Source organism: Myotis lucifugus, unplaced genomic scaffold, assembly GCF_000147115.1.
Source record: "Myotis lucifugus unplaced genomic scaffold, Myoluc2.0 scaffold_0, whole genome shotgun sequence".
Classification (NCBI taxonomy): domain Eukaryota; kingdom Metazoa; phylum Chordata; class Mammalia; order Chiroptera; family Vespertilionidae; genus Myotis; species Myotis lucifugus.
Genome location: NW_005871048.1, coordinates 44,427,736 through 44,449,672, shown reverse-complemented (window position 1 = coordinate 44,449,672; position 21,937 = coordinate 44,427,736). Strand labels below are relative to the sequence as shown.

Here is a 21,937-nt window from a genome sequence, read left to right as displayed (position 1 = left end):
CAATCAGCCCTACCCTGAGCGTGACTGAGGGTGGCATCGCAACCTCCCGATCCGCCCTGCTCTGTGCATGACAGGGGGCGGCGCCCCAACTCCCCAATCGGCCCTGCTCTGAGCCTGACCAGGGGCTGCACCTAGGGATTGGGCCTGCCCTCTGCCACCCAGGAGCAGGCCTAAGCCAGCAGGTCGTTATCTCCCGAGGGGTCCCAGACTGCGAGAGGGCACAGGCCGGGCTGAGGGACCCCCTCTTCCCCCCCGAGTGCACAAATTTTTGTGCACCAGGCCTCTAGTATATAAATAAGTATTGAATATAAACATCTCATAAGATTAAATAAAATTAGTACCTAAGATTGAGTAATTTATACTTATAAGACTACTACTGGCCTTAAAGAAACTGAATCTATCTTCTAATTATGTAATTTTAAAAATCAACTGGGAAGAAATATTTTCCTATGATGTTTGTATTCCATGAACAATTTCAAATCTTAAATATATACACATATATTTTCCTACCTAGGTCTGTTACTTGTCGATCAAAAGGGCAACGGATTGCTCTTCCATGAAGAGGCAGGCGGGTGAGACAGTCATGGCAGACGGTGTGGCCACAAAGCAGCAGGCGAGGAACTTTGTCTCCTTGCAAAGAAAAGACATCTTCACAAACTCCACACTCCAGCACCTAATATTTGAAAAGGGAACATGTGGTCTTTAAGTGATTTTAAAAGCGCACATATTTTATTTATTTTTAAAAGCTGATCTAATATGTTGAATAACGCTTGTTAAATTACTTTATTCCTCCATGGGGGGAAAAACTGTCTAGGTTGGAAAACTTTAAATCACCTTTCATCATCTCATCTGAACAGACCCTACCAAAATTACATCAGAGCGAAATCTCCTTGACATGTTGTGTTAAGGGACTAGGATAATGGTGTAAGTTAACATGATCTTTATCTTTTGAAAATTATGACTTGATTCGTTATATCTGAAACAATATATAATTCTCCCAAACATGGGTTATTAAACAACTCCTCTGCAATTCCCTAACCTCCAAAACATCACCATTAATTTGGACAAAACAATTTGGAATATGTGCTAGGATGACAATTTACCTTTCTAATAAAGAACATGTTAAGACTATAAGTAATTTTGAAGTATCTAGTACCCACTTATATCACATAATGTAAAGGAAAGAAAGCAATCACCCTTGACTTAAATTTCAATTCCTTGTTCTCAATGAATAAATATGCCCCTTGGTTAGAGAATATTTTGTCTACCTAGTTCCAATGACAAGTACATGTTTTGTCCAAGGCCATGTAGTCAGTCCAAAGAAAGGTGACAAGAATCGACATATTCTGATTCCCAGGTCCATGAGTTTATGTTTTATAATTAGTCAACAAACTGTAATTATATCAATGAAAGATTTTTGGTACTTTTATTTCTTAATACTAGTATATCTGAAGTATTTCATAATTTTTGTTAATTTAAAAATATACCCACTCTGAACTGTTTAAGTGTACCACAAACTCCTCTGCCTGCCATCTATGACCTGCTACAATCTGATCTGTAGTTCCCAGATTGTTTTTGCCACTTTCTTTCTGCTAATGCTGAGGGAATAGCTAAATAAACACTTTCCTAGTGGATCCTCTTTTACATTAATAAACCAACAAATTCCTAAACACTGTATCTCTCAGGACTATCTACAGCTCAGTCCAAATGAAATGACCACAGTGTCCCTGAGGCCCCCATGTACCATGAATAAGTGTCTATCTTAACACCCAAAACACTGGAATACCTTTATTGGCTTTCCAACCTGTCTTTCCTGTTACACCAAAAAAGCTCTCAGGGGAACAGGGTATTCCAAATACCAACTACAGTCCATCAAAATAAAAATGTAAAAACAAAGTGGCCAACCACCATCCCCAACAAATACATAACAGGAGGTAAAAAAAATAGAAACTCTCCCCCCCCTGCCCCCCCAAAACAATAGGAAACCCAGAGTGGAAATCAGACTTAATCCATTAAAATTTTAATCTTAACTCTGAAATTATTTTGGACTGACTACCTGATATGGAAGCATCTTTCACTATAAACAGGTAATTCATAATTGGCTTGCATCCCAGTATGTTTCAAAAGGAGTTTAAATGTAACACACAGCTCACAAAAAAGGAAATGAAAACAATCTTAAGACGTGTTGTCTTTTCTTTAAATATATAAAAAGATGTTCACCATCACTCGAAACACTTTGAAAGGCAATGAAAGCTATATCAGTATACTTTTTTTTCAGATTAGATCAAAGAGGTTGATAACACTTTGTACTAGTGCAAGTGTCAGGGAGCATATCCCTCACACATTGCTGGTTGCTATGAAATGTTTTATTGATTGGTACAGCTTCTCTGGAAGGGAATTTGGTAATGACTACCAAAAGTTAGAATAGCTCAACAATTCCACCTCAGGAATTTAATCCTACAAATATTCCACACATGTGTAAGAAGATCTACATGCTAATCCTTAACAGTACCATTTGCATTAGCAAGAGTTTAGAAACAAAGTACACACCAATACAAGACTGGAAAAAAGTTATGGTACATTCATATACTGCAAAACGATGTAGTCTACTGAGGAAGAGCTAGGAAACAGCTGCACATAAATTATATATATTATACATACATACACTTCAATTTATCCTGTGTTTTTTTAATGCGGGAAAAAGGTTTCACTTAAATATCAAATTCGATTAAATACAGAAATGATATTCATCACAGAATTAGATATTATAAAATAAATGCAACATTTTTTACAAATGTTCTCACTAATGTGACACAATACATTTTACTTGTTTATGATAATAAACTCTAAAGAACCAAATTAAAATTTAACTTAGTTCATGTATATCTTATATTTCTGACCTTATTATTACACAAGCTAAAAGAACTTATGCTGCTACTATAGGTTTCTTCAAAAAGCACTAGAAGTACACTGATTAGTAAATTAAACACAGGTACAAAAATAAAGTTATTAGACTATTTTGCATCAACTCAGTAAACAATAGAGTAAGAAATTCTTTCTTCAGTATTCATGAATAGGAATTTGGGCCAACAATCTATATATATAAAACCCTAATATGCAAATAGACCGAATGGTGAAAAACCTAACAACCGAACAACCAGTCGTTATGACATGTGCTGACCACCAGAGGGTGCACACGGAACATAGCGAGTGTTGGCCGTGGCGGGATGGTGGAGCAGGTGAGCAGGGGTGCCAGACCAAGGTGGGGCGCCAGTTGCTGTCACTGGGATGAGCCTCTGGTGGTTACTGAAAATTCTTTCCTCCCGTGCACCATGGTCCCGGCGCTCACACCTGCTGCTGGCACCCAGCGCCAGCCCTGATCGCCCCTCAGGGCTTCTCCACCTCCCCCTGCTCCTGAGGGGCGATCAGGGCAGCAGCTGCCGCTCGTACACGCTGACAGTGCTGGCCCCACTCACACCCACTGCTGTCACCAGCCCCAATCACTCTGCACCTCAGCAGGGGAGCAGCAGCGGCAGGAGCGGGGCTGCTGGCCATAGCAGGAGGGGCCGGGTGGAGGCGCGGAGGATGAGCTAAGACCCGCCCCTGTGCCCACTGCAGCCTCGCAGCCCACAGTTCCTTTCAAGGTGCACGAATTCGTGCACTGGGCCCCTAGTATAAGATAAATTAAGTCCTAAATAGAATAGCTTTTAATTTTATAAACTTTACAAATATGCCAAAGAGGACTTCATTACATGTACTTATTACATATAAATAAAATTTTAATTAACCAGTCCATATTTTTAAAAGACTAAGAAGGCTCACTTTCTCTTTCTTTTTGGTGCCCTTCACGGGATTTCAACCAGCAATCTTCCCGTGCATGGGACGATGCCCAACCAACTGAGCCACAGTGGCCAGGGTGAGGCTCACTTTCAAAAGAAACTTTCCTGATTCTTTTCTGAATGTAAATAATATAATTTTAGATTTTTATCTTTGTTTCTCTAATGATAAAAGCCATGCCACTGTCAATTTGTTCATTAAACAAGAGGCGAGTTTACATAATGTTAGCATTATTATACTTCAATTCTTACCTTCCAATTAACACTCCTTGCTTTCATCTATGAAAATGACAATTTAAAAAAATATTTATGCCAACATATTTCTTACAAATTACAGCATGAGGCTCTTGCAAGGACTGTCCTATTGCACAGCTTAGGCACATATTACATGTAAAGATTAAAATGAATAAAGTGAGCCTCTAATATATCAAACTGTGTGCTATTACAGACTGGAGTACCATCAGGCTTTGGTATAGTTTTGAGATTCTAAGGTAAACAGAATAACAAAGTAGATACAGCAATAATACTCATGCCTAATACAACTTCTTAATTCACGTTAATTCACAAAATAATCCAGATATTCTCTACTTAGAAAAAATACAATTCAATAAATGTCAACCACACAATATGCCTTATAATAAGAGGGCTCCTTTGCATCTTGGATATGCTGTGTGTTTTCAGAATAACTTCACCAATACTAGTATATAAAGGTCAGATGAATCAACAACCACCAATACTGAGACTGAGAATACAGTTGTGAGCAGAAATGTATCATTTGTTGTCATATAAAACCAACATTAGGTGAAAAATCATAGAAGGCTATTATAAATAAAAAATACTTCAGATATTACCTGGTCCAGTGGTTCTCAAACATGGTTGCACATTAAAATCATTTCTGGGAATGTAAAAAATATACTGATGTCAACTTAATCAGAACTGGGGGGCTGCATCAGTTTGTGTTTTTTCAAACATGCTCAGTGATTCGAAGATGTAGCCAGTAATGAGAATTATCAGTATCTCAGGTTATAAATAAGGAATTCTATAAACCACTATGATCAGTTTTCCCTTCCAAATTTTTCCATATACATAGTGGAAGGGAAAAATGAATCCCACGTTATTTCAGTTGATTTTTTAGTAACGGCATCTTGGAGTATTTACACAGGGTAGAGTTTCAAACTTCAAGCATAGGGCAATTCATAGACCCTAGTGTTAACGTGCTGCTGTTGGAGACTTCTGAAAAGTGTTGACCAGGCCCTAGCTGCTTTGGCTCAGTGGCTACAGCGTCGGCCTGGGGACTGAAAGGTCAAGAGCACATGCCCGGGTTGCGGGCTCCATCTCCAGTAGGGGGGACGCGCAGGAGGCAGCCGATCAAAGATTCTCTCTTCATCATTGATGTTTCTCTCTCTCTCCCTCTCCCTTCCTCTCTGAAATCAATAAAAATATTTTTTTTTAAAAAAGTGTTGACCAAGAGAGGAAGGGGGAGATCACCCAGTAATTGATGTCTGATCATGGAAGTAATGCAATAGTGAAAAGCAAACTTTGGAGCCTGTCAACCCTGGCTCTGCCACACACTGTTAACTTAAACCTTTGTTTCCTCAGCTGTAAAACGGGAATTAACATCAACCTCATAAGTAGACACAAGCGATTTAAAAAGCTAACATAATACCTGGAGATAATAATGGTTTGATTTAATAAAAATAAGCTAATTAATGCCTGTTGAGTTTAATTAAAATCAGAAGACCTGGGGGAAGAAAGCCCAGGTCACTTCACAGGCCCATAAGTTTCTTTTCACAAATGCCCCCTAGGTGATGCCAGGCAGAGGACTGGCAAGAACAGAAGACCAGTCGCGGAGGGGAGGGCCTGGCTTGTGCAGCCAAGAGGGGCCCAGAGGCCGCGCATCCCGCCCAAAGCAGCCCGGGCCGCGGCGCTGCAGCCCCATCTCGGGGATGAACCCCGGGCAGGCCAACGGTGGAGAACAGAGAACGCAAGGCCCCTCACCTTCACCACGGCCGTGCCCCAGCTGCCCTGACGGCCACTGTCTAGTCCCGATCCAGCCTTGTTTACAACCAGAGCAGCCATCCTTGGACCAGCGGCGCTGCAGAAGCACCCGAAAGGGCCTCCAACCGAGGGGCGGGGCAGAGCCACCTACCCAGAAGCCTCGGCGCCCGCCACTGGCGCACAGGCGCAATACGGCGCGGGGCGGGGGAATGTTCCCAGGACCGCCTCCTTCCTCCTCCCGCCTGTCACTATCTGGCTGCACATCCTTGCGCACGGGCGCTTTATTTTTATTGTTATTAAAGAGTCTGCCACTGATGGAAGGAATAAAGTTAAGGAAAAAAAGTAAAGCTAAAACAGAAGTAAAATGTTGGGATGCAGCTCCCGCTCCAAGAGCAAGATATTGTCCCCAGCCGCGAAAGGAAGGGGGACGAGGAGGGACTACATCTCCCTGCATGCAGTGCGGTTTTTATAGAAACTACAAGTCCCAGCGTGCCACCTCTGTATCTTTTACGCCGCAAGGTCGCAATTTCGGAGGCCGAGTATTGCTCCGGCGAGTGGTGTCGTGCAGTCGCCAAGTGTGAATGCGGATGGGAGGAGGAGTATCCTATGTATAGGTATCCCGCAGGCCAGATGTGGCCTCGGAGAGAAGCCGCCATTGGGTCGTAAAGGACCTGATAAGGAGGGAATTGAAGACACCACCGGAAGGGACTGTGTTGGACGCCCTGCCTTCCCGAAAGGGCGTTTTTCTGCTCTCTTCCGAGTCGGATTGAACCTCCTCAACCCTCGTAGGCTCTCGGTGGAAAGTGCCGGTCAAAATGGAAGTGAATCCCCCCAAACAGGAGCACCTGCTGGCTCTGAAAGGTAAAGTTTTGCGAACCCGACTCCCCTTCATCTGTTCTCTCCCCTCCTCTCTCTAGATCTCCAAGTCCTGGCCTTACAGCCCTGGCCTGTGGGATGTAGGCCTCGTTCTCCTGACACTCGGTGCACGCCCTGCTGCTCTGCCCCTGGTGCCGAAGCGGCGGGAAGCAATGTCAACCCTGATTTTAGGTTCGAGAGCCTCCCTCTGGAGTGGAGAGAGAGACCCGCCGCGGAGGGGAGGGGATGGCTTGTCAAGCCAAGGGAGGCAGATCCCTCCGTTGTGTGTGTTGCAGTCACCAGACAGAGCTCAGTCCCAGGAGCTGACGCTCCCACCGCCCCCGGGAGAGCCCTGTGGCCACGGTGATGGCGGGCGCCCTCCGGAGCGGTTTTCTCTGGGGTCTTGTCTCGTCCTGCGGCGCGGACAGAGCCTTCAGCTCCGTCCGTAAAAGAGCAGTGCCAGAGAGTTAGAAGTACACAGTACTGACATATATGTAATTCAGGTTTGTTAAAACCTACTGTGGTGTGCTTCGAAATATTGTGTATATGGGAAAGTTCACGTCAGCGTTCATTTTCTGTACCTAACAATCAACTTGAGTATGTTTGATCATTAGATCATTATTTAGAGGAAAAACAGGTTAGAGTTTTTCTGGAATTCCTGTTGTTTCCTGGAAAACTTTTAAATGCTTTCAGCTGTATCTGATCTGTTTTCCGTACCACAAATGCACTTTTTTAATTTCTTGGATGCTCTGCTATGTGGTTACTAATCCCTTCTTCGACTGAGCTGAGAAAATGCTCAGTAGATGTTTGAATCCAGTTACATTGCACGTCCTTGTGGTATCCATTGTGAGGGACCTTCCCTTCCCGAAGCCCGCCAGTCCCATTTGTAGCATAAAATCGTATACTGATAGCTGGGGTTAACAGGACTGTCTCTGCCTGTATAATTAAGGAAGTGCACTATTAAGTAACATAGCAAAATGCCCAATAAGCTTAGTTTGAGCAAATGAACTGGACTGAAGTGGGTTATTCCTGAAAAAGAAGAAAAGGTACTGTCAGGGTCTTTATCTCTCAATCTCACAGCAAGCACGCCGAATAGGGGCTCCTTAACGCTCAAAAAGGTTTCCAAGATCACAAAGCTAATTATTGATTGAGGCAATATTTCAGCACAAGGCCTTCCTTCGTCTTTTCTAAACTTGAAGTTTAGACAATACTGAAAGAATTCTCAGTGTCATTACCTTACAGTGTGAAAGTATAAGGGAAAAAATTAAAGCATTCATTCTTGAAAGAATGCTATCTAATTTAAGAAACATTAAAAGTTATGAATATTATGAATTTACAAGTTGTCAAATCTGTTAATGGACATTGACAGTAGGTGAAAATAATCATGAGATGACTTCTTTTGACTCTTCAGAAAGTGGTCAAATGAGTGTTGACATCATGCCAGGAGTCCCCACCACTGTTATCCTGACAGTGGGAGAACCCTCATCAAGTAGTTCTTTTAATGATTTTGAGGAGAAGGGATTCAATCTCTCTCTCTCTCTCTCTCTCTTTTTTTTTTTTTTTTTTTTTAGTGCAGGATATGAAAGAACTTGCAAGTATGGCTTTTGCAGCTTTGTACCTGGTTAGGAAACCTAACTTGCAGATCCTGGAAGGCTCCATTCTTGAGCCTGTGTAATAATATGCTGGAACTTATTATCAATGCTTCATTTGGGGCAACTTGAGGACTTCTGTGTTATAAGAAGAAAAACATAAGGATCTAGCCTTCTTGCTTCCCTCCAAATTGGAATTCAGGAGCCATGGTCTTGATACTGCTGAAGTGCCCTAATTATACAGAGGAGGCTGTCACAGAACCAGTCCCTAACCTGGGTAAAATGCAAACTGAAACCATTTTTATGCTTTTAGTGTTTACTACTGAGATGTCTCAAAATTTTAAGTATTATTACCTTTCTTAAATTATCTATGAATCTAGTATTTTAAGAATCACTAATTTTTCTTTGTTTTGTGTATAGTCTTAATATTATTAGTACCTAATATATTAATATCATTATTTCCAAATTCTTTATTATCAGTTGAGTTAAACATGTTGACTACTAGCATTTTTAGGCTAGAAGTGAGCTGATAGGGCATCTAATCCAGATCCCTTATTTTCATGAGAGAAAGGATTTCCAGTTTTGTGGATTACATTCACATTTACCAATAGCACTTTGGTAAAATAGTATACTGGGATTGGTTTTTGTTTTTCCTTTCCTCCCTGCCTGTTTGTATGTAGGCTATCCCTTCCGTATCTTATTCTTTGCAATACTTCCACTTTAGGTCCTGTTTCCCTCTGATTTGGAAAGAGACAGTCTTGTAATTTTAAATTACATCCTAGCTCTGAGGAGCTCAGCTAAGACATTTTCTGTTCATTAAGAGTAATTGGATTACTTCAGAATGACCACAGAAATAATATTGCATTATCGCGCATATGAGAGTGATCCCACACAATTGCTGAAAGTTGCAGAAAAAGCAATTCAAGACTTTCCTACACATCCACTATCAAGATTTATCCCTTGGTTTCCACATGATGGGTCCAAACTTCCGCTCAAACCTAAACGATCACCACCTGTGATTTCTGAAGAGGCAGCTGAAGATGTGAAACAATCCTTAACCATTTCAGAACATGATGTTAAATCACAGAGTTATGATTGTACAGTAGAGCTATTGGAGTTTCAGCCTAATTTGAAAGAAAAGAAGCACTTAATCCGGTCACACACACTCAATGAACAGACTACTTCTGGAAATCTGGATAAACAATCAGAAAAAGGGAAACGGCACAAGAAGAGGTCTTGGAGTGTTTCGCTCCCCAGCAGAAATTGTACTGGAGATATTTTTCCTTTGTCTAAAAAATTGCAAGATAGTGTAAAGGCACTAGATTTACACTTATTTTACAGAGCAAGGTGGACAATAGATCACACTACATGTAACAACCAAACTCTGGAAGACATTTGGGCAAAACTCAATAGAATTATCAGGCACAATGAGCTTCCATCTTGTAATGCTACAATTCAGAGACATTTGGGCCAAATATGGGTGTTCTGTGATATTATGTACTGTGAATATGTGGGAAATCTCCTTAAAGGAAGATTAGCTCTTACTGGGAAAATAAATTTATTTGTGCGTAAACATGGTATTATTTTTAGTATGTAATGAATTCCAGTGATTGTCAAAAAGATGACTATTCTGAATGAACAGTATATACTGAAATAGATTAATAAATTTTTTTACTGGTTTTTAAATTTTTAATGACAATTTTTTTTTATTTGAACCTTTGCTAGCATAGCCTATTTATTCTTACCATTGTGAAAAATAATTGTGTGGTAGTATGTGTTCAGTTTGTATCCCAGGAATAAATATCATGTGAGTTTGTAGACTTGTCATTTAAGTCAAGAACTTTCTGGATTCTACTTTTAACAGCCACTGTTTAAATTAATTGTGATAAATTATTATTTATACTGAAGTTAGAGGTAAAATGTGCCATTCCTTTTTTTTTTTTGTTACTTTTTCAATGGTTGAGTTATATATTCCTATGAATTACAGTGAATAGTTTGGATTTGGGTAAATCCTTAAAATCTAATTTTTCTAGTATTTTTTCGTTCATCTAAAATGTAATAATTTTTTTAAAATGAAACTAAAACCAGTTTCAGTTTCAGGGAATGCTATTTAAGTGGCATGTATATAGTTCACAATGGGAGACCAGCCAAATTATACTGATGTTCCCAAAGATATGTAATAGATAACAGTTGATGTGTTGTCTTGCAACAAAGGTTTAAAAAAATGTATAATTTTCTTAAGACCATAATGTATCTTTAAGGCTATATAACATGTTTTGAAAAGAAGTATCAAATATGATAAGAAATCAAGTTACTCTTTATTCTAATACAAGTAATTCCATCTTAATGACTGTTAATACTGGTTACTAGCCTGCTGGTTCTTGAAGTCATTGTTGGTTTCCCATAACCAAAATGTTATAAAATGGATTTATGCATCACCTCATAGAAATAACCAAAGAACTTATATGGGTATATGCACAGCCTCTGGACACACAATAGTGTGGTGAAGGCCTGGGGGATGGAGTGGGGGCAGGGTGGAGGGGGTCATTGGGGGGAAAAAGGAGGGACATATATAATGTTTTCAACAATAAAGATGATTTTTAAAAAAATAACCAAAGTGATTATGGAATAAAAGGGTTATAAAAGCATGTATTTATTTAATAAATTTAAATGCCTTCTAGGAGCTCGGTACTGGAATGTAGTAGGAAAGGACGCAAACATGTACCCTGCCCTCACAGAGTTTACATGGCATTACTGCTATTCAGTAGTAAAACCAAACCCTTGAAAAAACCCAGTAAGAGTGTATTCACTAGCAAGGTGGAGAAATGTTTGCCTTGTGGCATAGTGCCTGGCATCGTAGAGGTTCTGTAATACATGATAAGTGTGCCCTTTGGAGAGATTCTTCACAGGCTGATATTGCTGTGAGTCCACTAATTTTTAACTGAAGAGATCATCTTTTCCAATTAGATTTTACTCTGTTCAAATATTGTTTTGTTTTTAACTATTTTTAGTATCATTTTATTGTCTCAAATGAGACTGCTATCTAGAATGTGCATGAATGCTTCCAAAAGTCTTTAAATGAAAAATCACCTGTCGTAGAGGGAGTTTCCAAGGTAGCTTCTTCAGTAATGACTTCCTCTTTTGTTCATCGATCTTACTTTTCAATCCAAGACTGCTGGAGAAACGTCAAGAAGCCATTGAGTCTTGCTAGTGAGCTTTTGAATAAGAGTTGGCAAAAATAAATGGTGAATCTGATTCATTTGTTCAGGTCTTATTTACTGTAAGGTTGCTAATCAAGGGTTAAAAGTTAGGTACTCGTGCCCTGGCCAGTGTGGCTCTGTTGGTTGGGCATTACTGGCATGTATCAGGGCACATGCCTGGTTGCAAGCTCAATCCCCTGTAGGGGGGTGGAGGGTGCAGGAGGCAGCTGATGAATGTTTCCCTCTTAGATTGATCTCTCTCTCTCTTCCTCTCACCCTTCCTCTCTCTAAAAATCACGCACTAACCTGTTGGGCTCAGTGGATAGAGCATCGGCCTGCAGACTGAAAGGTCCCAGGTTCAAGTCCAGTCAAGGGCATGTACCTTGGTTGCGGGCACATCCCCAGCAGGAGGTGTGCAGGAGGCAGCTGATCGATGTTTCTCTCTCATCGATGTTTCTAACTGTCTATCCCTCTCCCTTCCCTCTCTGTAAAAAAATCAATAAAATATATATATTTTTAAAAATCAATTAAAAAAAAATCAAACCTAGATACTCATAACACTGTTTTTTCTTTTGATAGCTTTTTATTATTTTGAAATGATTGCACACAGAGCTGAAAATACAAGGTATAGTCTAGCATCATGGGATTCTTATGAAGAGTAGTAGCTTTTTAATCCAAGAACCACACATTAAAAAGAGCTTCTTTGTTTTCATATGTGGCAGATTTAAATTTTTCTAATTTACTCTATATCAATTGCTTTTTAACCCTTTGAGAAACAATGAAAAGGTCATTCAGAAATGGGAAACTGAAGATTAAGTAATACTGCAAATATTGTCAGGATCTTAAAAGAAGGGGGTAAAGGGGACTCATTTTTCTTCTACCTAGAGAGTACTTAAGAAGTAATCAAGGCCTAAGAATTTAGAATCCATGGCTACTTCTTTGCATATTTAGAACCTTAGAACTCACGATTCTGTCACAAGCTAATAGTAGGGCTAAACAGTGTTTCTGGGTTACAGTCTTAACATAGACATGGAAATAAATTGGGGGAACAAAGGCACATACAGGAAAGTGTATCTGTGAGGGCATTTGGTAAAATCCAATCAGCACTTACTCTCCAGGGAAATGCAGCAGTATCATCATTTTATTTTTCCCTGTTAACCCATCTACCTTCAAATAAATGTTAATCAAATGCAAAGAAAAAAGATGGAAAGGCATTATATTAATTTAACTTCATTTGCTAACTCATCAAATAACTTAAAAATCACTTTTTGAAAATTTTCAAAATGAGCTCCTGCATAATGATTCTCTTTGATTTAATCTCAAAATGCCCAAAATTAATTCAGAATTCACAGACATAAATGTCTTCAGGGACTTGATAAACTGTAGAATGTGGTAAGGATTCCAAGCCTGGAGATTAATTTTTTTTTTTTAATGTTATGGCCAAGCAAAATTTGTGTGCAAGTGGAACTAGGCCCAGTTTATCACTTTGTAACTTCAGGCCTATCTTTCTCTTAACTTATAATATTTTATATGAAACCTGAATTTCATAAGTAAATGAAATGTCTGTTTTGTGAGTTCTACTGTGTGTCACTACATATGGCACTATATGAATATTTGGTACTCAACTAAAAATCACATTGTTTATTGCTCTAATTTTTTTGGCAAAGTACCTACTTTAACATTCAAGGCTGGGTACAAAATTTACCAACCAGGGCTTTATTATAGTTCCTAAACCTTGCTTCAGTTAGTATTTGCTCTTTCCAACTAACATTATATATAATTTTTGAGGTCTATTACTGTAAGACAGTAAATACTGTGTTTTAAATGTGTATTTGATATAGGCATACTTTGGATTATCTTTCAAGGAGTGAGATAGTTGTATGTTAATAACTAGGTTTTCTCAGTTTGTATTTAAAATCTGCAAATATGACATATTGTGTCTTTTTAATATGTCTCTTGATTTTTAAGTGGATTTGTAGGTTAAATTATTTTTCCCAAATAGCTAATCAGATGTCTTAGCACCTTAAAATATTGATTTTTTTCTGTATCCTAATCATTTTTATTAACTATCTAATATATGTATCTGTATGGTCTTCAGTTAATAAGCCAATTAGTTTATTGTAGACTTAAATTTTTAAATATATGGTAAGTCCAGTTCTCCCCCCTATTTCCCCATTTATTTTCTTATTTTCATTTATTTTTCTAGATAAACTTTAGATACATTCTGCTATGTTCCAAGAACAAATCTTATTTCTGGTTGTAATTAAATAAACCAATAAACCTTTAACTGATATTTTTGCAATTTCTACAAAGAATTAATATTACTAGAAGGGTCACTTACTGAACTTTCAGTGGTCAGTAATTATAATCGAGGGGTACAGCTCACAAAAGGCCTTTTTGTCATAAAGTTTTTGTTTCATATTCAAAATGATGCATCTAAGCTTATTTTCCTGTCAGGCTTCTTTTGATTAATATTTTGTTGATATTGTTTACACTGAAGTCACTCAGGATTTTTTTTAAAGCCTTGTTCTCCTAATATACCTTAATAAAGTCTTTTATTTTCTAGTTTTTCTGTAATGAGGTATATTATATTTACATTTAATTTTTAAAGTTCATTAAGTTAAAAAAAATGTAAAATTATTTTCTCATGTATAAAATTGTTTCATATATTAGCATTTTTAATGAACTATTGCTATATAATCTTAGGAAGTATTTAATATCATATTTAGTTTAGGAAGTATCCTATCTAATGAAAGAGTAATATGCAAATTGACCATCACTCCCAATACAAGATAGCCGCCCTCATGTGGTCAAAGATGGCTGGCAGGGTAGGGCAGTTGGGAGGGACCAGGCCTGAAAGGGAGGGCAGTTAGGGGGCGACCAGGCTGGCAAGGGAGGGCAGTTAGTGGTGACTGGGCCAGCAGGGGAGGGCAGTTGGGGGCGACCGGGCCAGCAGGGGAGGATAGTTAGGGGCAATCGGGCCAGCAGGGGAGCAGTTAGGCGTCGATCAGGCTGGCAGGGGCGTGGTTAGGGAGTGATCAGGCAGGCAGGCAGGCGAGCGGTTGGGAGCCAGCAGTCCTGGATTGTGAGAGAAATGTCCAACTGCCCAGGCATCCCTCGAGGGGTCCCAGATTAGAGAGGGTGCAGCCTGGGCTGAGGGACACACACACACCCGTGCACAAATTTCGTGCTCCAGGCTTCTAGTATAGTTATATTTTACATTAGTATAAAATTGATGAATGCCATGGATTGGCTTGGGAATACTAGCCCAAAGCAATATTAACATATATATATTTTTTTACTGTTGGAATTTACAGTGATGCGGTTGACGAAGCCTACTTTATTCACCAATATTCCAGTAACATGTGAAGAGAAAGACTTACCTGGTATGGCACTTACTTTATTCTACTTGCACTTAGGGAAAAATTGGCATCTTGATTGCCTCTATTACCTTCGAATAAGCCCAGCTTTGCCAATTTTATGCTCTTTGCTACATTCTCTGTTTCCTGTTTTTGTAGCATGTGAGTGGTAGCCATTGAGTAACAGGTCTCATTTATAAGGTACTATTAATATCCGATGGCAACAGGAGATTTTTATTTTAGGTTTAATAATAATGCATCCATAGTCATAATACTATAAAAATTACATTTGTCTTTAAATGTTCCATCAATGTATGTACTAGCATTCCCTTTTTTAAAAATCACTGGAGCTTACTACATTTTGTATCACATGACCTTTATTTCCCTTTGTTTCTAATGTTCATTCTCTGTGAAACCAGAATTTTTTGGCATGCACTAGTTTCATTGAAGATTAGATATTAGATTGTTTAAATATAACTTGTGAAGAGATTGTTTTTTAAAAACATCTCTCTTCTAGATAAATATTTATGTAAGTAAAGTTATTTATAAGGTAGAGGTTAGAATTTTATGTTTTTGTCTTTCTATAGGAGATCTCTTTAACCAACTCATGAGAGATGATCCTTCAACTGTAAATGGTGCAGAAATTTTAATGTTGGGAGAAATGTTGACTTTACCACAGAATTTCGGGTAAGAATGATGTAGTCACATAAGACATGTAGCAATACTTTAAAGGCATTACAAATCTATAGTTTTCAAAAAAAATAACTATGGGTTGGCAAAGTGCTCATGATCCATTTAAGTGGTAAAAAACCATTTCATCAAAATTATACTATGTGATACTGGTTTTTAAAAAACCGTAAGATATATATGGTTAAGAAAAATAAGAGACATACCAAGATATTAATAGTGATTCTTCAGGTGATAGAATTTTAGTTTTCTCCATTAGATCTTACTATACAGGGTTGGGCAAAAGTCAGTTTATAGTTGTTCGTATGGAAAATAATACAATAATTAATAATAATATAAGAATAAACTGTTTTGCATACTCACAACTATAACAATACTTTTGCTCTACTCTGTATTTTTTAATGCCCATGGATTCCTTTTATTTTAACTTATTTAATACAAATGTCTTTCAGAATCATCTCTTTTATTCAACTTCACAGCCCTCTTTCAACGTAAGTTATCAGACTTGGCAGCTAATTAGGAGCTATAAATTTTTTTATTTCTTCTCTTGCTCTTAGCTTATTCTAGATTATTATTGGGGTGGATGCCCCTGATTCCATTCCTTTTGCAACAGAGAGAATTTGACACTAAAAGGTATTTTTTAAGTTTTTATGAAAGGTTTACAGAATATGGCCATTGACTAGTGTCTTCAAAACTTAGAAATATATTCATGTAAAAATATATTGTATAAATATATATTTTAAAATATTTTACATAGTATATACTTACAAATGTACATTTTTATAAAATATATTTTATAAAATGCTTACAGTAAAGCCACTAGTTATTATTTTTATTAGACTAACCTCGAAAAATCAAATATATCAGTAAAAAAGACTCTGAGACCAATTACTTGGGTCTCTTCTAGATTCAGGTCGTAAGTTAGTTAACAAAAATTGCCTTTTTCTATCTTCTTCAGTAACAAATCTTAAGACTATTAACATAGACCTGATTTCAATGACTTATTCCTAAAGAGACTGGCAGTTGGTGCTGTAGTTGAGGGCCATGATTTATAGCATGCTTTATAGATTAAACTGGAGGACTGGTGCATGAAATTCGTGCATGAGTAGGGTCCCTAGGCCTGGCCAGTGATCAGGGCCAATCTGCGGGGCGATTGGGGGGGCCCCCTGCTGGCACTGCCTTGGCCAGCATGGCGCCGCCCACTCACCAGCTCTGCCACCGCCGCCTGTCGCCTCCCTCTGTAGGGTGATCGGCAGGATGATTGGGGGGCCCCCGCTGGCACCCACCTTGGCTGGCCTGGGGCCTGCGGGCTGGGGGCAGCTCCTGCATTCACTGTCTGCCCCCTGATGGCCACTGCGCGTTATAGCAGCCGGTCGTTCCGCTGTTTGGTTATTTGCATATTAGGCTTTTATTATATAGGATAAGTACTTTGAATTACATCCTTTATAATAAAAGGCTAATATGCAAATCTAACAGCAGAACAACTGGTCGCTATGGCATGCACTGACCACCAGGGGGCAGACACTCAACGCAGGAGCTTCCCCCTGGCAGTCAGTGCACTTCCACACGGGGAGCGCTGCTCAGCCAGAAGCTGGGCTCACAGCTGGCGAGTGCAGCCGAGGTGGCAGGAGCCTCTGCTAAGGATGTCTGACTGGGGAGTGGGCCCAAGCCGTCAGTCAGACATTCCCCAAGGGCTGAGGGCTCCCCACCCACCCAGTGCAAGACTTTTGTGCACCAGGCCTCTACTTTAGTAATAAAAGAGCAGCCTAGTGTAAACAAGGAATGTTGAAGCAGTATTTTACCTGATCTCTATCCTTTAATACATTTTTCTACATTTCAAGTTCCCAGTGGTGTTCAAATAGAATATTTATGATAAATCTTGAATGGATTTCTATGTAAAAATTTATTTTATTTCACAGGAACATATTTTTGGGAGAGACCTTTTCCAGTTATATCAGCGTTCATAATGATAGCAATCAAGTTGTAAAAGATATATTGGTAAAAGTAAGTGGCATTCTTGTTTGTGATATATTTTTTAAAACGACTTTTCTATTATGTTTTTTAAACTTAATTAAAATGTTTGATACAGAAATTTTTGTCATCAACAACAAGCAATAATTAAATACCTAATAGTATAGTAAGCTAAGCACAGAATCATTTTCATTATCCTTTAAGTTTGTGATAGGTTGGGTAAGAAAATGTACCGAAGGTAAATAGCAGAATGTTTTTGTTAACAATTTCTAATTAACATAATAAAATTTGAAAGAGGAGGAAAGATTACAGGGGGGAATATTGCCTAAATCAGGAAAGCTTATTAGAAGAAAAGGAACACAAGAAGGTCTTAAAAGAATGGTAGGCTTTAGAGAAAATGACAAGAGGAATTAGGTAATCGGAAGCAGAGACATAGGAATACATATTGTGTTCTTGTAGCACTGAACAGAATTCACTTGATAAGAGTAAGTAAGATTATAGAGATGTGCACACTGTGGACTAACTTGCAAACTAGGCTAAGGCTAAGGTTTTTGCCTTTTTTTTGTTTTTTGAGACAGTGGGCAGACAGAGGAGATTTAAAATATATGTATTTTTTGTTGATTTCAGAGAAGAAGGGATAGGGAGGGAGAGATAGAAACATCAATGATGAGAGAGAATCATTGATTGGCTGCCTCCTACATACTCCCGAATGGGGATTGAGCTTGTAACCCGGGCCTGTGCCCTGTCAGGGAATTGAACCAATAGGTCGATGCTCAACCACTGAGCCAAACTGGCCAGGCTGTCAGTGGAAATTTTTGAGCAGAAGTATTCACACTATTTTGGAAGACTGATGAAAACATTGTATGGGATGGTTTGTAGGAAATAGACCAGTTAGAAGATTTTTGCAGTCATTTAGAAATTAAGAGATAGAATATGCCAACTCAATTAAACAACCTGAAATCTGTTTACATAGAGAAAGGGCATAAAGAAAGTAAAAACTCACTGTATGTGAGGGAGAAGTTTTGTAAAAGCCGTCCCAATTGATGCATTAGATCATTTGAGCATTACCAGAATGTTAGTCCAATTAGGATGAGTTTGAAAATGATCAATTATTAGAATTGAAAAGGACCTCAGAGAGTAAATATTCCAAATTTCCTATATGACCCAACGTCCAGAAATTGGATGCAAATTTTTGCATACATGTGCATATGTTTGTTATACTATTGATGGGGTTTCTGCCTTTCATTAGATCAGGGGTTGGCAAACTATAATCAGTAGGCCAAATTTGGTCCATTGCCTGTTTTTATGACTTTTGAACAAAGAATGGTTTTTACATCTTCAAATGATTGGAAAGAAACATAGCTTATTTTGTGATGTGAAATTAAAATTTCAGTGTCCATAAAGTTTTATTGACACACAGCCACACTCATTTATTTCTGTATTATCTGTAGTAGATTTCAAGCTACAATGGCTGAGTTGCAGTTGCAACAGTTTGTATGACCTGCAAAGTCTAAATTATTTGCTTCCTGGTCTTTTAAAGTTTGCCAATCTCTGCATTCGATTATGAAAAGGTCTGACTTTCAGAACTTTGAGAATGTATCCTTTTTTCCTGGCATTCAGTAAATGTTCTATTTATTTTTATAAGATGAATAAATTAAGATAAATAAGTATTAAAAAGAGCAAATAATATAATAGCATACTTACAAAATATAAGTATTTTATGTAAGTATTTTGGCTTTATTTCATTTTAATTTTTATAAAGGCAGTGGTGTTTGAAATAACAACAGTAGCAAATGTTTATTGAACAGTGCAATGCCCGTCAAGAATCTTCTTTTTTCAAAAAATTATTTTATTGTTGAGAGTATTACAGATGTCCCCAATTTACCTTCTTTGCCTCACTCCACTCAGCTCCCACCCCACCCCAGTCCTTCCCCTGTCTATTGTCTGTGTCCATGAAAAGAATCTTATTCATCTTAAAAAGATATTTAGATTTATTATGTACACATAAGCCATTTTTTTATATCAGACTCACGATGACATAGGTAGCATAACATGATATTTGCCTGTATTTTTCTTTTTCATGTTTTCTTTTATCAAGTTTTAGGTATCAATATTATGGTTGCTAAAGGACTTGTATGCATGCATATTAACATAACCAATGGACATGGACACTGAGGTGGTGGGGACTTGTCCTGGGAGGAAGGAATGGCAGGGGGGGATCAATCAGGGAAAAAGGAGACATAGATAATACTTTAAAAATAAAAAAGTAATATTATGGTTTCTAAATAAAAGATTTAGGGAAATTCCCTTTATTTTCAATGCTTCGGAGCAATACATGGAGCATTTAGACTATGTGATCTTTAAAGGGTTTGTAGAATTCTGTGAAATCATGTGGGCTGGTGCTGTTTTGGGGGGAAGTTACTTGATAGCATTTTCACTTTCGTCCTATGGAGATTAGTATGTATAAGCTTTCTATATCTAATGGTGTAAATTTTGCAGAACTGTTTTATTCCAGGAAATGATCCATTTTATGTAGATTTTTCAAATTTATTTGTATATAGGTCTTCATGGTAGTCTCTGAAAATTTCTTCTGTTTCAGTGCTATTTTTCCCTGGTCATTTTTTATTTTGCATATTTTTGCTTTCTTTTTCTCTTGATTTAGTTTAGCTATCTCTTGGTTTACATATTATGTTTTTTATTTATTACTTTATATATAATGGTTTTCTATTCTCTACCTCATTAATGTTTGCTTTTAACTAGCTCTTTCTTTGTGGTTCTGATTATTTACTTTGTCCTTTTTCTACCTTTTGAGCTGGGGATTTAATTTGTTTATTTTTATTTTATTTTATTTTTATAAAAGTGAATTTTCTTCTGATTCACTGGTTTAGGTGTATCCTACAGATTCTGATATGTAGCTTTTTAAAGAATTTTATAATTTCCTTTGTATTTCCCATTCTACCCAAGTTGTTTAATAGGTTTTTCAGATAGAAAGGCCATTTTGTCTTATTAATAATTTGTAATTATATTGTGTCATAATCAGACAGTATTGTTCTTGTAATTTTTCTGGTTTTCACACTTGCGTTGGGGTAGCATTTTTTATCAGTGACTTGTTTAAATTCTCATTATCTGTTTTCTTTTTTAGTGTTTTTGTATAGATGAACACTATTGATGGCTTTGCATTCTGTGCAGTTTGAAGATTTTTTAAATACCTAAGTCAAGAATGCCCTTTATAGCAGTGTGAGCCTTTCGTATTTAATTTTGAATTCCCATACTACCTGGCTGATTTTATTTTATTTTTTTATGTGCATGTGTGTGTGAACCATTGCCATGGTTCTGAGTGTCAGAGCTATACAGAAAGACTTAGGCAGAGAAGTCTTGCTCCTCCTTCATCCTACTTCTGTGTTCCGATTCTTTGCAACCATACCGATCCTCGCCATGTAAGTAACCAGTCTCATTTGACTATTTCTGACCACTTTCTTTCAAGGCTGATCTTCAGACAAGCTCTCAGCGTTTAAATCTTTCTGCCTCCAATGCTGCAGTGGCTGAACTGAAACCTGATTGTTGTATTGATGATGTCATACACCATGAAGTAAAGGAAATTGGAACACACATGTAAGGATTATTTTTACTAGTTTTAGAAGGCTTTGCTTTATATATGCCTTTATTTGAAACTTTTGCTTTATTTCCAGTTATCATTAAACCCAATGCCTACTTCAGAAGGAATTTTATGTTTCATGTTTACATTTTATCAGAACCAACTTTGTATGTATTTGAATGTTAAAACTGTATTTTTCTTTCAATCTGAGAAGCAAATATGAACATTTCAGCCATCTAAAGTAATTTTATATTTCTCCACTGCCTTACCACTTAATTAATTCACAAATTTTGTTAGTTCTTATACTCATCTTTCAGTAATTTTATATTTCTCCACTGCCTTACCACTTAATTAATTCACAAATTTTGTTAGTTCTTATACTCATGATTTCAGAGAGGAAGGGAGAGGGAGAGAGACATCACCATTTTTGCTTCTCCTCTTTTTAAAAAAAATATTTTTATTGATTTCAGAGAGGAAGGGAGAGGGAGAGAGACATCACCATTTTTGCCTCTCCTCTTTTTTAAAAAAATATTTTTATTGATTTCAGAGAGAAAGGGAGAGGGAGAGAGAGATAGAAACATCAATGATGAGAGAGAAACAATGATCGGCTGCCTCCTGCACTCGTTCCTACAGTGAGCACTTTGAGAGAAGTTACTGTGGTGTTTTGTTTCTTGTGTGTGTTAATCCTCACCCGAGGATATTTTTTCCACTGATTTTTAGAGAGTAGAAGCGAGGGGGAAAAGAGAGAGAAACATCCATGTGTCTCACATCAATTGGTTGCCTCCCACACGCGCCGGGCCAGGGATGGAACCTGTAACCCAGGTATGTGCCCTTGACCAGGAATCGA

At 37.9% G+C, this 21,937-nt stretch overlaps 3 protein-coding genes across 9 annotated transcripts in view; 2 read left to right on the top strand and 1 right to left on the bottom strand.

The window, feature by feature from the left end:
• The window catches only part of TRIM23 (tripartite motif containing 23), a 35,804-nt gene extending 29,841 nt beyond the window's left edge, over positions 1–5,963 (bottom strand). The window contains exons 1-2 of the mRNA XM_006081405.3: positions 5,835–5,963; positions 511–673 (exon numbers count right to left, since the gene is read on the bottom strand). Of these exons, the coding sequence (XP_006081467.1) occupies positions 511–673; positions 5,835–5,915 (244 nt within the window). The 5' untranslated portion in view covers positions 5,916–5,963. The remainder of the gene's footprint in view (positions 1–510; positions 674–5,834) is intronic.
• Positions 5,964–6,351: 388 nt separating this feature from the next.
• The window catches only part of TRAPPC13 (trafficking protein particle complex 13), a 28,675-nt gene continuing 13,089 nt past the window's right edge, over positions 6,352–21,937 (top strand). Inside the window, exons 1-6 of one of the 7 annotated variants that reach the window (XM_014452364.2) lie at positions 6,352–6,695; positions 14,796–14,864; positions 15,425–15,524; positions 15,977–16,015; positions 17,444–17,528; positions 20,980–21,107. In XM_014452364.2, the coding sequence (XP_014307850.1) occupies positions 6,650–6,695; positions 14,796–14,864; positions 15,425–15,524; positions 15,977–16,015; positions 17,444–17,528; positions 20,980–21,107 (467 nt within the window). In that variant the 5' untranslated portion in view covers positions 6,352–6,649. The remainder of the gene's footprint in view (positions 6,696–14,795; positions 14,865–15,424; positions 15,525–15,976; positions 16,016–17,443; positions 17,529–20,979; positions 21,108–21,937) is intronic. The other 6 variants (XM_014452362.2, XM_014452363.2, XM_006081403.3 and 3 more) reach the window with 6 other exon arrangements.
• On the top strand, positions 6,986–10,110 carry LOC102432466 (uncharacterized protein FLJ26957-like). The gene is made up of 3 exons (XM_023751430.1): positions 6,986–7,192; positions 8,261–8,555; positions 9,003–10,110. Exon 3 carries the CDS (start codon positions 9,120–9,122, stop codon positions 9,873–9,875), a length of 756 nt encoding a protein of 251 aa, XP_023607198.1. The 5' UTR covers positions 6,986–7,192; positions 8,261–8,555; positions 9,003–9,119; the 3' UTR covers positions 9,876–10,110.